General features: G+C 45.9%; 1 protein-coding gene across 7 annotated transcripts in view; it reads left to right on the top strand.

The window, feature by feature from the left end:
* Positions 1 to 13,602, top strand: part of mef2d (myocyte enhancer factor 2d) — a 38,010-nt gene extending 24,408 nt beyond the window's left edge. For 2 of the 7 annotated variants that reach the window (XM_061289492.1, XM_061289493.1), the window contains exons 4-13: positions 2,122 to 2,259; positions 2,369 to 2,506; positions 4,928 to 5,165; positions 5,707 to 5,763; positions 7,022 to 7,206; positions 7,361 to 7,387; positions 7,774 to 7,891; positions 8,931 to 9,084; positions 9,186 to 9,248; positions 10,183 to 13,602. In XM_061289492.1, the coding sequence (XP_061145476.1) occupies positions 2,122 to 2,259; positions 2,369 to 2,506; positions 4,928 to 5,165; positions 5,707 to 5,763; positions 7,022 to 7,206; positions 7,361 to 7,387; positions 7,774 to 7,891; positions 8,931 to 9,084; positions 9,186 to 9,248; positions 10,183 to 10,570 (1,506 nt within the window). In that variant the 3' untranslated portion in view covers positions 10,571 to 13,602. Of the gene's footprint in view, positions 1 to 2,121; positions 2,260 to 2,368; positions 2,507 to 4,927; positions 5,166 to 5,706; positions 5,764 to 7,021; positions 7,207 to 7,360; positions 7,388 to 7,773; positions 7,892 to 8,930; positions 9,085 to 9,185; positions 9,253 to 10,182 lie in introns of those variants that run through there. The other 5 variants (XM_061289496.1, XM_061289494.1, XM_061289495.1 and 2 more) reach the window with 5 other exon arrangements.
* The last annotated feature ends 353 nt before the right edge of the window (positions 13,603 to 13,955 follow it).

Here is a 13,955-nt window from a genome sequence, read left to right as displayed (position 1 = left end):
TGTTTTGCACGCTCTTCCGTGGCCCCAGAGAGCATCTCATACAATATTCAAGCCTGGTGTGCGTCTCGCTTGTGTGTCTGTGTACATCCTTTACACGGGAGCATCCCTCCCCGGTGCTAAGCTATGCTACGTTACGTTATGCTGCCGCGAACCTCGGCCCCTCCCCTACCTCACAGCCACGGTCACACCGGCGAAGCTTTCAGTGACTTTGTCCTCGGTTGTCCCCCTCCAGATGCCCACCTCCTCATTAAGCGGGTGTTGGTTAATCCTCGGAGTTCGTGTCCTCACGTGACGCCTTTTTCAAATGGTGGCGCCAATGAAATTTATTAAACGTGCTACCCCAAAGGTTTCCTACGTTCCAAATGTTTCCCCAAATAATCTCCAATCTATCGAAACGCTTCCTCCTTCGACGCAATGAGGTCATCGTTGGACTTTAAAAAAAAAAAAATTACAAATTGACAGGAAGTGCCAAGCCTCAGAGCTTAACATCGATAAAGCTTAAGCGAAAGTGGACACGAAGACGTTACATTCGCCGGGCAGCTGTCATTGGAAGCTTTTTTTTTTTTTTTTCTCCCCGTAGGCACTCTCTGTGTCACCCAGGCTCGGCCCGACCCGGTTGGGACGGCGTGACTTAATTATACGATTTACATTGGGCTTAATCTGCGGCCAGAGGACGGCGGCGAAGCTAATTGGCCGGTCACCAAATGCACTCGCTCGCATTCTCGCTCGGTGCCTCCGTGAGCTTCTCTGCGAGTGCTTTTGACTATAAATTATGAAGTGTGGATGTAGTCACGCAGGCTGACACACACACACACACACGAACACACTCAGCTTAGTGCGGGTCATAGTGCATATGACCATTTCTCCCCTGTATGCTTAGAAGCACTTTAGCGTGTGTTGTGTGTGTATGTGTGCATGTGGCAGTATTCATCACACAGCTCGACATTCCTTCACTCAAGTGAGAGGTAGCACATATGCGCACATTGCCTCCAAACGCAGTGCGTGTGTGTGTGTGTGTGTGTGGTGCATGTGTGTGTGGGCGGGCTGCCTCCGCTGCCACAACGTGTTAATCCGCTCGGCTGCAGATCCCAATCAGGGCGAGAGAAGGAGGAGAAAAGAGCGGCGGAAGGCAAGGAGAGGCGAGCACAATGAGAAAAGGCCTCCGATGAATAGACGAGCGAGGAGAAAGGAAGGGAGGCAGATGGATGGATGGAGGAAGACGGAAAATGGAGGGGGCGGGGGGGTTAAGAAAGGTGGTGGTCAGTAGGGCAGAACGATTAATGGAGTTGAAATGGACATTGCAGTGGAGTGGAATATTTGAAGAATCTTCATTTCAATGAATTACGACATCTATTTTACGTTCAAAAGTTGAAATGAGAGAAAATGGCACTCATTCTACGCAAGGGTAAAATTGCTGCACGACAAAAGCTTTTGTGTCGCGTGTACAAACGTTCCACCGGCCGATTTCCTCCGACGTCCAGTCAATGTCCTTAAAGGGCCACGTGTCCCTTTCAGCTCTCATTGTGCTATTTGTGCCCATTTTATGTATCTTCCAGGACCCACATTTTGGTGTGTCATACGTTGATTTGATTTTCATTTCCCTCTTTTTAATATTAAACCTTCATATTTGGTTTTTAAAAAAATGTTGCCCTGGAGTTCAAAAGCCACTCTCGAGATCTTCAAATGGAACCAAGGCAATAACAAATGCTATTATTACTGTCTTTTTGAATGTGGCAATTCATACTTACTGAAGCTTTTTTTTTTTTTTTTTTTTTGTCGTCGTAGCAAGTTGGCAGATTTTGTTTTTTGGACTTTGTCATTTTACCGTTTTGCTAATTGATTTCTCGGCCGGTCACGGTGATTCCCGCCGTTTCGCCCGTCCGCAAAGCTTCTTAGCTCGGCGTCAAATCGGGTTGAGCCAATCCTCCGTATTGACGCCGCAGCTTTCACACCAATCAGGTCCGAAGCGTCGGTGTCAGCTAACATCAGCGCTCATTGGATCAAAAAAATATATATATTTCTCTTTTGTTGTCATGGGCATGTCAAAATGCTGCTGCCATTTTTTTTTGATGACACGTGCGTGTGTGTGTTTATGCAAATGTCCCCCCCGCCCCCCTTCAGACCTTGCGAAAGAAATCATTTAACGGCTGCAACAGCCCCGAGCCCGACGGCGACGACTCCATCGACCAAAGCCCGTTAAACGACGACAAGTACCGCAACAAGACGGACGACCTGGATACCCTCTTCAAGCGCTACGGCGTGAGTACACTCGCACCTGTGTCACCGTCTCTAACCCTCCTCCTCCTCCTCCTCCTCCTCCTCTCCCTCCACCTCTTCTTCCTATCCTTTTTCTATTTGGGCTACCAAGGCTCTGAACAAGAAAGAGCACCGGGACTCTGAGAGCCCGGACCCCGAGGAGCCCTTCTCGCTCACGCCGCGCACTGAGGAGAAGTACAAAAAAATTGACGAGGAGTTTGATAAAATGATGCGCAACTATAGGCTGTCAGTGAGTACCGCCACGCCTCCGCTGTGTACCCCGCCCCTTTTGACCCCGCCCCCCCCCCCCGTCGCCTCTTCGGGCTGCTGACGGCGGCGGCTGTCCTTGTACTCACAGAGCACTCGCATTCACCATCCTCACGCCTCCTCTTCCTCGTCCACGTAACCTTCACCCATGGGAAGCCGTTTGATTCAAAAGTGGTTAAAACGCGTTTAGAATAAGCTCCGCCCACATCACACAAACTCCCTAATTCCCATACATAGTATTATTTTTAAAAATTAGATTTTGAAAATCTAGTCAATTCTTCTAGTCATTTTCATCAGCTATTTTTATTTCTCTATTTTTAAAACTCTTTCACTCTCCTCATAACGGCTTTTAACTTAGCGCAAGTCGAAACGACGCACTGGTTAATTACTGCGCTACTGCGAGCAATGTGAGTCAAGCGCGAGTATGCCAAAGTTGTCCTTTACGCTCAAACGGCTTTCCATACTCACCAGCACATCAGCTAATGCTAATGGTGTGTGTGTGTGAGAGACGGAGACCTCCCCCAAGGCAGGACGGTCAGAAAGGCATTATGCATTCAGTTGGAAATTACAGTGGTGCAAAATAATGATGGGCAAGTTTGCATTAGCCAATATGAAAGAGTCCTGTAATGTTTGTTTATGCTAAGTTGGTTAAGTTAATAAGCTAAGCTAAGTTCATGAAATAAATGGAAATAAAATATGAGTCAAATATATTTTTTTGCTTAGCATCTCTGTGGCGCGGCATGCATGTCAGCCATGTTTGTGGAGTGTGTTGCCACCTTATGTTTGGCATGTGCACGATATATAGAACTAACGGGTTAAGTCGATTGAAATTTAAAAATGGGGATTCAAATATACAATCAATTCAAATATAATAGTCATGCATTTTAAACAAATGGAATAATGTAAATATAGAATTCATGTGAAAAATGAACTGGATACATAAGTTAAAAGTAAAATAAATAGAATAAAAAGTAAAAAAAACAAATAAAATTCTCAATGTATTTCTATAATTATAGATTCATCATAAATACAACACATGCAACAAAATCCTCAGGGAAGAAATACCATTATATTTGGAAGTTTATGGACAAAACAGTGTCGTGCATCGAATTCGTAAAAGTAACAAATCCTGGCAATCCATACTCGACTTCATGCGGCATATTCATAACAGCGAGGCAAATCGTCATGCGTGCTATAAAAATAGGTGCGTTAATGACATCCTGGGCTGTCACCGCTGTCGTCATGGCAACCACCGGCAAGGAAAACACACCTTTTTTTTGTAATAACTCAAGTTAATACCTCAGGTTCCCGCCTTCCTACTGTGAAGAGGTGATGCTATTCACAGGGGCTGGCGTGCGGTCGCCATGGAAACGTCCCTGACTGGACACGGCGCTCCGGTCGTGAACCGGCTCCGTCTCCGGCTCGGGTTCCGCCTCGCACCTCGATTGATGTCTATATCCCTGGCGCTCGATCCCACCATTAACGTCACCTTAATGAGCGCCGTTCGATTTTTACGAGTTGGCGTGATTGGTCGCCGGTGAACGCGCACGGTCACCCTGAGCGCTTTTATGAGTTTACGCCTGAAACCGAGACCACAGCACTACTGCTTGATACCGCGGCTAAAGCAAGGAAAGTCACTTGGAGGAAGTGAAAGACAATAAAACAAAGCAATGGCTATTGAATTTGTTTTGCTAGCTTAATGCGACGTGTGCCCGCGCCTTCCTTAAAGTCAAAATGGGTCCCGGGCTGCACAGAGCCGAGCACAGAGCCCAGAACTTGGGTGCTTTGGCCCATATTCTATTTATATAGAAGTCCTGCTTTCACTGAGAAGTGGGTCACCTTGCAGGACAACCCGAAATGGTTATTGAGATTCATTTTCGTCCACTTTATGGACTCCACCATCACTGTGTGCGTGTACGTTTGTATTGTATCGCATCAGTTAAAAATAATTTCATACTTTTGCCTCATTCAAAATGTGTAAAATGTTCAAATATTTGACAAATTTGTCAATGGAATGAGATTTAGCATTAGCCCGTAGCTTTAGCGGTGTTATATCTGTTTCACAGTGTGGATGCAAGCTAAATGCTAGGACGTGTCACTCGCTGCGGGATGTAGCTTTAGCGATGAAATGTAGCGTTATCAGTAGCTCGGCAATGCACTGATAACAGATGTGGTGAGCTTTAGCATTAGCATTGTGATATACTGTTAGCTTTTAAAATTAGCGAGGGAAGGACAGACTGATTTGTTTTGGCGTGACTGTTTTCCGACATTTCAAGCTTGTTTGCTTCGCTGATGCTAAGCTAATAAAGCTAATTTGATCACCTCTCTCTTATCGTGACGATTGACTTTGGAAACACGGACGCCCTCTAAACCCCGCCCCTTTCCTGTGTGTCCTCACCACCAGGCCGCCGTCCCGCAGCCGACCTTCTCCATCCCCGTCACAGTGCCGGTGTCCAATCAGAGCGCCCCGCCGGCGCAACCAGCTACCCTCCACTTCAGCAACAACCCGGGCGGCACCTTGGTCACCACCACCTCCTTCATCAACGCCGCCCTCTCGGACCCCCGCCTGCTTTCACCGCAGCAGCCCGCCCTGCAGAGGAACAGCGTCTCGCCGGGACTTCCGCAGCGACCCGCCAGCGCAGGCACGGACGGTGCCGCTTTCTCCTTTCTGTGAAGAACTCGAAATTGCCTTTATAGGCAAAAATGTATTTCATTTCCTTCAAAGTCGCTCGACTTGCACCGAGTACTCGGCACGGCGGGGGTGCGGAGGGCCCGCTCGCTACCGCTTTAATTGAAACTTTTGTAAGTTCCGCACGCGCGCGCCCGAAGCTGACAGAAACGTCTTTTGATGCTCGCTGCTGACTGACGAGCTCGGTACGCGCGGAAACATCATCAAACCGAGGAGCGCCAAAACAAAAGCCTCTTCAAAAACAACAGCCGGCTGTGAAGTGCCGCCCACACCATCTGATTGACGGCTCCTCCATGCGCCACGAACATTTTCTACCTCCCGAAATATGTTTGTTTTCTTTTATAACATTTTCCCCGTACATGACCTCACGGCACATTTTGCACTTAGCATTTTGCACGGGAGATTCCGCTTGTTGAAACTCGCATGCTTGAGCTGATTGCAATATTTGGATCTTATTGAGCTACGCAAATGAATGACGCTGTCGTCCTCTGCAGGTGCACTCCTCACAGGAGATCTGGGGAACTCCAACGGAGCGTGCCCGAGTCCAGTCCGTAAGTAAAATCTCCACACGCACACACACGCTGATGGTGTTGACAGACAACAGCCCATAAGACCCAATATGGCGGCCAAATAACATTTTGATTTGGATAAGTGAAAGTGATCTTTTGAACATTCACTGTTTTCATATCTGTTATTCAGCCAGCTGATATCAGCGCTTTTTTTTTTCACCTTCTTCCTGAGCGAGGTCATGAAACCAATTCAACTCGTCTCTCTGTCCGTCAAGACTTTATTGTGCAAAGCAGCTGAGAGCAAAACGCCCTCGCGACAACTAAAACAGGCAACACCCGTCTTGTGTTCTTGCTCCCCGCCCTCGGGGCCCCTCTCAGCTGTTGCCCCTCATCTCCCCTTCTCCAGCCCCGGGCTGGCGTCGGCGATCTTGGCAGCCAGCGCTCCTCAGAGGTGACTTTGACGCTGGCCAGAGCTTCCCCCTTAAAGCCCATTAACGACACATACAGTGCCAGCACTAACAGATATCTTCTTGTTTTCCTTCGGGGTTTTTTTTCTTCCCCCTTTCGGCTCTCTCTTGCCGATTCATTTATTTATTTAACCCTTTCCAACCTGTGGGGGATTGACGTTAGTCTTTTTGGACGGGCCTGAGTGTTGCTTTTATCTTCATCACGTGCTGAAATCCAAAACGCCATCCAGTCAAATGGCAGCTCAGGTGACTCTCTACATCCAGAAGCTTCTTGTGGTCTGCTAATGCTTCTCCATCGTTCCCCCCTTCAGTATCCCTTTTCCCGTGTGTGCGCGCGCGTGTGACACTCTCAGCTGTTGTGTTGCGGCTCCTCGGGAACATCCACATTGACGTCAGACGCCATTCCCAACATTCCTCAGTCCAGAGTCACCACATCGCCACCACGTGGACTCTACGCACGCACACAGAAACACAAACACTCAGAATGGGCAGGTGGACTCCGTGTGCGTGTGTGTCCGTGTGTGCGATTGACAATGAGCAGAGTCACATGTCACCACTGTCATCAGAAAACGGTGTCATGGAGAACCTCTCTCAGCTATCTTACACACACTCGTGTGTGTGTTATTGCCGTGACAACCAAATCTGTGACACCCCCCCAACTGACTTAATCTTCAGAAGTTTGCATTCAAATACTTCATTCTCTATGTAACCATGACAACCAAGCCAGCATCCGTTGAGTTATTTAGTTACGTATTATAAATTGGATTTATTATTTTGTATTTAGTTGAGATTATTGTTCAAAATGAACTCTTGTGTCCTTGTGCATCTCTTAGCTAACGGCTACATTAGCGCCCGGGCCTCGCCAGGCCTGCTGTCCGTCTCCAATGGCAACAACAGCAACCTGGTCAAAGTGGTTCCAGCCAAGTCCCCGCCTCCTGCCAGTCCTCAGATGGTCAGCGCTCGCAAACCCGACCTGCGGGTCATCACCTCGCAAGGTGGAAAGAGCCTCATGCAGCTGGTGAGACACCAAAAAAGAGCACAAAGTATCAAAACAACACAGAATGAAGGAGCTCACGTTTCCCAAATCAGGACGACGCCACTTTTTATTTTCAATCAAATGTGTCAATCGTTTTGGTCGCTCTTGACATGACTTGTTTCCTCCCGCCGCGCAGACAGAAGAGCTGGAGCTGGTCAACGAGGTGAATGAAAAGCTTCCGCAGCCTTTGTTCCGTGCTCCCATTGTGTTTGAACACGACTTGCATGAACGTGCACGAGCCCGTCACGACCCCAGCGCGCTCGTTACGCGCGGATGTACTTTACGAAGTGTTCAGAGAGTGGATACAAGAGCATGGCATGTCTCGCACGTTTCACAACAGCGAGCGACCATGATAACCATAGCAACCTGACGTGTCAGACATCTTTGCACAATTTGTGAACGTCTCAGCGAGCTTGTTCGTTTCAGAAGAGGTGATATGAGATATGATCTAATGATTTGAGGTGGAGCTTGCATGCGGTGTGTTGTATTTGCTAAGCTAACAGCTAGCATCGATGTCTGGCTCAGCCTTGTTGTGTTATATGTTCCCAGAATGCTCAGCGGCTAGGCAGCTCCCAAGTGCAGCAGCCCCTTACCACCCCGGTGGTTTCCGTGGCGACGCCCAGCCTCTTGGCGCCCTTCTCCGCCATGCAGACGGCTTACAACACTGGTAACATTATATGTTTTTTTTCATCTATTACCGTAATCTTCGGACTATAAATCGCGGGTTTTTTTCATAGTTTGGGTGGGGGGGCGACTTATACTCAGGAGCGACCTATATACATATATATATATATATTTTTTTTTTCACTTTTTTGGGCATTTTATGGCTGGTGTGACTTATACTCCGGTGCGACTTATAGTCTGAAAATTACGGTAATATATTTTACACTTCTGTACCAAAATCAAAGCTAACATTAAAATGCAAAACAGCAAAAAAGGAAATATATCTTATTGTCGTTACATGTCAAGGAATATTTTAGAATAAATTTTAGAAAATCACACTCAGGAGCTAGCGCGTCGACTTTATTTATGTATTTATGATGATTTAAATCAATCTTATTTACAATGTAGATGCAGCCATGATCAAACGCTTTGAGCGCATGTTTAATTGGCGGCGAACTTTTGACTTGAAAGCGTGCCGAGCGTTCCAAACAGGAAAGTGGCTGTTTTGCTCCAATAAGCAGCTGACCCACATCCCCGGCGTATCCGCCTCCAGCGGCTAACGCGGGCGTCACGTTGAGTAAATCGCCGTGTGCTCCCTCAGCTGGGATTCCCACGCTTATGCTAGCCAGGTTAGTCTGCTAGCTGCTATCCCGCCCGAGTTGGAAATCAGGCTTTCAAACCAATCTTTCTCACTTTTTCAACTTGGGTTTTCCATCCCGGCCGGGTTGGGCTTTCGAACGAGGGTTGCGTTTTGGAATGGAGTGTTTGAAGTGCTACTCGCTCCCATTAAGCGCGCGCCCCCCCGTGTTGGTGGGTGGCCATCTGCCGCGAGCGGCGCTAGGTAACGCTAGCGTCCCGCCGAGTAAGGCCCGTTTAAAAAACATGAATAATGTCGTCAAGGATCTCGGGCGCCTCCCGGCAGCGGATGAATATTCACTTTGTAGCTACTTCAAAGCCAGAGCGTGAATATGATATGAAGACGACGATGAATATGGATCAGCGCCGCCGCGTATTGACGTCCGGCGCGCTCGCGTTTGTTTCAGAGTACCAGCTGACGAGCGCCGACCTGACGGCCCTGCAGACGTTCACGCCGGCGGGCCTGGTGCCCGGCAACATGGCTGCCTGGCAACAGCAGCCGACAGTCACCCAGCAACAGGCGGCGCCGCCCATCAGCCTGGCGTCGCTTACCAACCTAGTGTAAGTTTGACTTGGGTCAGGTTTTGGGTTAGGATTTCAAGGACAGGCCACCATCTTTGGCTGTATCGGTGACCCCCACCACCCCCCACTTGTTTCCACAGCATGTGGGGTTCAGACAAACAGAGTGCAGAGATGGCTAACTCCAACATTGCTGCTAACCTCAGGTGAAGCACGCTCGTCTTTGTCTCTGCTGTGTTGTTGTTGTGGACAAAACTGGTATTACACTCAAGGCGCCCATCATGAAATTCTGACCTTCCTCTATATTGTTAAATGCAATTAAAAAAAAATATTTCTTAAAAATGATAACGTCACTTCTGTCACCGCAAAGCATTGCGGGTAGCACGACTGCTCCCGGCTATGTCGTTAGCGCTGAAGCTAGGCCGCCGCTCTGAACTCCATCACTGTCACCAGCAGGCTGACTCGGACCTTTTTTTTGCCCGCCGTCATCCATCTACGTGGTCGGCATGGCGTGCGAGTGTGCGCGCGCGTGCGTGTGTGCATATGCCAGCAAACGAGTGGATATTAGCCGCTGATGTGACATATTAGAAGGTTCCCTCCGGCGGCCACAGGCGCTAATTGGCAGGGTGAAATTGGCGTCCGTCACGTGGAGCTGCAGGCAAGAGGGTGAGGAAAAAAAGAAAGAGTCCTGACGACAGTGTCAAACGATGCGCCTTCGTTAAAAGTTATTGCGTGAAATGTCGCACTTTTTTTCGTATGCTGAGGCATGGCTTGTGAATTTTGTGCTTCCAATATCTTAACTCTGCCTGCTTTTACGGGGGTTTTTTTAGGCGGGGGGGTAATTAAAACAATTTAATTGTAAAATTATTTGTTTTCTTTTCTTGGAAGAACATTTCTCCAAGACTTGTTTTCATTGTCTTAATGATTTAATTCTGGTACTTTTTTCTCCCAAAATGTGTCATTTTCCTCAGAAAACATTTTATAAAACAAACAAATGCAACTTGTTGTCTAACTGAGCTGCATTTAAAATCCTAGTTACTAACCTAGTTACTTTTAAAATCCAGCAATTAGTCATAGAATTTACTTTTCAGGGTAACTTTCTTGTCTCACAAATTTCGCTTTCTCTGCTACCCCCTACAGGCCGATGGCTCCCCTCCCTCAGGGCACCTTGACGGTCAACACCAACCCTCACGTCAACATCAAGTCCGAGCCCGTGTCGCCCAATCGGGACCGCAGCACTCCCTGCCCCAGCTTGGGCGGCGGCGGTCAAGTCCACGGGCAGGTGGTGCCGTCGTACTCCTCCACCGTCCAGGGCCGCTCTCCCGTCGACAGCCTGAGCAGCAACGGCAGCTCGTACGACGGCAGCGACCGGGACGACGGTCGGGGCGGCGGCGGGGGTCCGGACTTCCATCTCCACCAGCAGCCCGGCGTCCAGCAACCCACCATGATGCTGCTGCGGCCCGCCTCCACCGAGCCTCCGGAGCAGGAAAACGTGAAGAGGATGAGGTTGGATACGTGGGTCACATAAAATGCCGGTGCTATGCCGGGCCGGACAGAACCAATTGAGGCCCTTGCCCTCCCCCCCCTCCCAAAAAACATTACTACACACACCAGCCCCAGAATTTCACATAAGCATGCTTAACACTTGGGCACACATTCACATACACAACTCACAAAAAAAAATGGGGAGATTTGTCAGGATGAACCTAGAATGCTTTAATTTGACCGCTGAACTTTAGAAGTCAGTATTTTCTTTTTCGGAATTTTGACCCGTGACCAGCAAGTTGTACAAAAAGAAAGACTGAGCATTCAAAACTTGTCAAATTAGGTTGACCTGGAAAGGTCAAGGAGCATTTGTAGGGTCTTTCTGAAGTCACACCCACAAATACTAATGCCCCAAACTTTTTGTCATCACGGGTCGACTTCGTATTTGTCTCTTTCACTCGGGACAGCACGACGGGAAAAAGCCAGTTTTAATATGTAGTGCAAAAGGGGCTCATGCCGTTTCCCAGCATGCCTTGCGTGTCGCCATCCATCTCCAGAGTAGATCAAGCCAATGATGGAAAACTGCCCCCCCCCCCCCCCCCCCCCCGAAAAACCAGACTGATGACACCCTTGCTCACCCTTTGTCAGCAATTTGTAAATGAGCTGGTTTGAAAATAATTTCTCTCTTCTCTGATTGGCCACAAGCTGTTGCTTTGCCAGACCAATCGGAGAAGAGAAAGCCATCACATGGTTTTGCTGCCTCTTTTTAATCATGTCAACACGAATAGACGTTGCTTACAAATCAGACAGCAGGGATGTGATTTAATTCATCCAATGATTAGTCGGCTAATTGAGGCAGGAAAACGGCATTAATTGGAATGATTTGTTGCCATGACAACAACAGAATCAGGGAGGATGAGACTTGTGCGTGTGGTAACGCACAAAGTGAACCACATTGGGGGGGCTGTACATAAACTGCGTGCGTGTGTGTGTGACAAGTTTGAATAATGTTATTGATAATAATAATAGTAGATGATTGTACATATGAGCTCAGTATTTGGCAGGAAGTAAGGACAACAACTCCTTTTTTAATAATTCTTTATGGCTACGTGCGTGTGTGTGTACAGTACACGATATAAAAGTGTAGTTTGTCGACCATGCAACAGAGGGCGCTATAGAGGCAGAAAAGGGACTCGATGTTGGAGCGCACTTTTTACACTTCAACACACACATATCAATGCAAAGGTTCCCTCCGTCCACGTGTTTGTATACTTTTTGACGTTCTACGATTAGATGATGAAGTTAACAAGCCTCTGATCGGAGGTTTCAATGGTGACAAGTTTAAATCATAAGACTTTTCTAAGAATTAATTGCAGCTATTTCCCCCCAAAGTTTCAGTTGTGTTGCATGTCCTTTAAAAAAAAAAAAATCAAAAAGGGAAAAAAACTAAGTGTGTGTATACCATATATATATATATACATATATATATATATAGTGTAGTTATAGTTATATAAATATACATATAATATATATCGAGTTATATATCTATAAAGTTATATATATCTTATACAGTATTTATAGGTATTTATGTTGTGTGTTTTCCTTTTTTGATTTTTTTTTTTTTTTTTTTTAATTTGAGCATACTACTACTCCTGTTTGCATTACGTTTCTTTTTTGCTTTGTTTTGTCTCATTTTAAAATACGCAAACATTTCCAAAAACTGCCCCATAAATGCTACGTTAAAGCTACAAAAGTAGATAAAGAGGCGGGGGTTAAAAAAAGTTTTATATTTGCCAATATGTACTTTTCCCACTATATTTCATAACACACACACACACCTCTTTCCTGTCAATCAACACTTTGAGAACATCCCCCTTTACCATTAAAGTTGAAAGATTTTTTTTTTTATCATATCACTATACTCAAGCCCACTTAAAAACCATCTTTGTGTTGCCATGGCGATGCGGTTAGCCACCAACGAAACGTTAGCACTGCACCTCTTTGTTTTTGATGACTATTTATTGGGACAATGTGCGATGCGGTCCTTTTTAGTGCGCTAAATGAACTCTTTTCAATTCATTTTATTCTGTTGGGAGTCTGCCTCAAGCCATACGCGACTTGGTTGTTATTTGTGCGCTCCCTCTAGGGGGCGCCATAATCACTAAAAGACAATCATCTTCAAACTCTGCCTGCTATGGAAAGCCAATTTGAGCGTTTTATTTGGCAACTTCTTGATATCCAAAGTCCATATACTAGTACGCTCTTTGTCCTAACGAGTAAGACGAGGATTACTAATATGTTTCAACTACTAGTATCACTTTTGGCATAATCAGTTCAATCAAATCTTAGAAATAAACTGCTGTAATTAGTACATGGATCTTTTGATAGGTATCAAGGATTTGGAATAAACACTCCAACATATTTCCACACGCAGGCCACCAAAGCTAAAACGCTCACTTTCCGATGTCCATTCGTGCTGGTGACAAGTCTGTTTTTTTATGGTGAATATAAATGATCATCATCACGATGAGGACATAGACGTGATGAAGACTTTTTTTTTGTGTAGCTTAGTTTTGATTTGATCAATATTCTATAAATATCTTTTTGTTTGGTTGTTGGGTTGTTTTTTTTTTTTTTGGTTGTGTTATGAATTAAACGTCGCACGTTGTTTTGACGCACAAGTAAGCGAGGATGTCACTGCTGCATGGATCAAGAGCAAAGGGGAATAAAATGTAAAGTCAACACACCATCGTCACACAAATATATTCTAAGAAAAATGAAGATAAAATATAGAATAAAAATAGCTAATATATTGTGTTGGGCTAGTCTGCTTTTTTGTTGTAAAGAGACTTTTTTTTTTTGTTGGACAACGATATACAATTTGTGTATATTTTCATAAATAAAAGTATGCACTGATATGTTATTACGAAATCTATACTGCTTTTACAAAAAAAGTGTTTGTTATTGTACCAAAGTATCCCATGCTCCCTTTCTTCTTGCGCCTCCCTCGCTCCCCTTTTTGCGTATGTTTTACCGTATTTTATATATTAAATAGACAAGTTGACCTACACCAAACCTTGTTGCTCTTTTCTCTTTCCTTCATCTCTTTAAATGTAAATTTGGATTTTTTTTTAAATAGATTTTTGGGTGGTATAAGTTTAAGTGTCATCTGTACATGTCAGCTGCCTGCTTGACGTCACGCCCAGTGAGACACACACACACACACACATATGCACACACACACACCAGCAGATTTGTCTCGAAATTCAATTTAATCACTGACACAAAAACATTGACATCCATCTGTTTTTATCATTAGCATGCTAACAAAATGACACTGGAGAAATACTGTGATTTAGTTAGCTTACGTGTGTATGACTTTGCGTTTGTGTATGTCTGCGTGTGGGCGCGGCCCGCTGTCTCCCTAA

Source organism: Syngnathus typhle, linkage group LG10 (assembly GCF_033458585.1).
Source record: "Syngnathus typhle isolate RoL2023-S1 ecotype Sweden linkage group LG10, RoL_Styp_1.0, whole genome shotgun sequence".
NCBI classification, from domain to species: domain Eukaryota; kingdom Metazoa; phylum Chordata; class Actinopteri; order Syngnathiformes; family Syngnathidae; genus Syngnathus; species Syngnathus typhle.
This window is presented reverse-complemented; position numbering and strand designations above follow the sequence as displayed.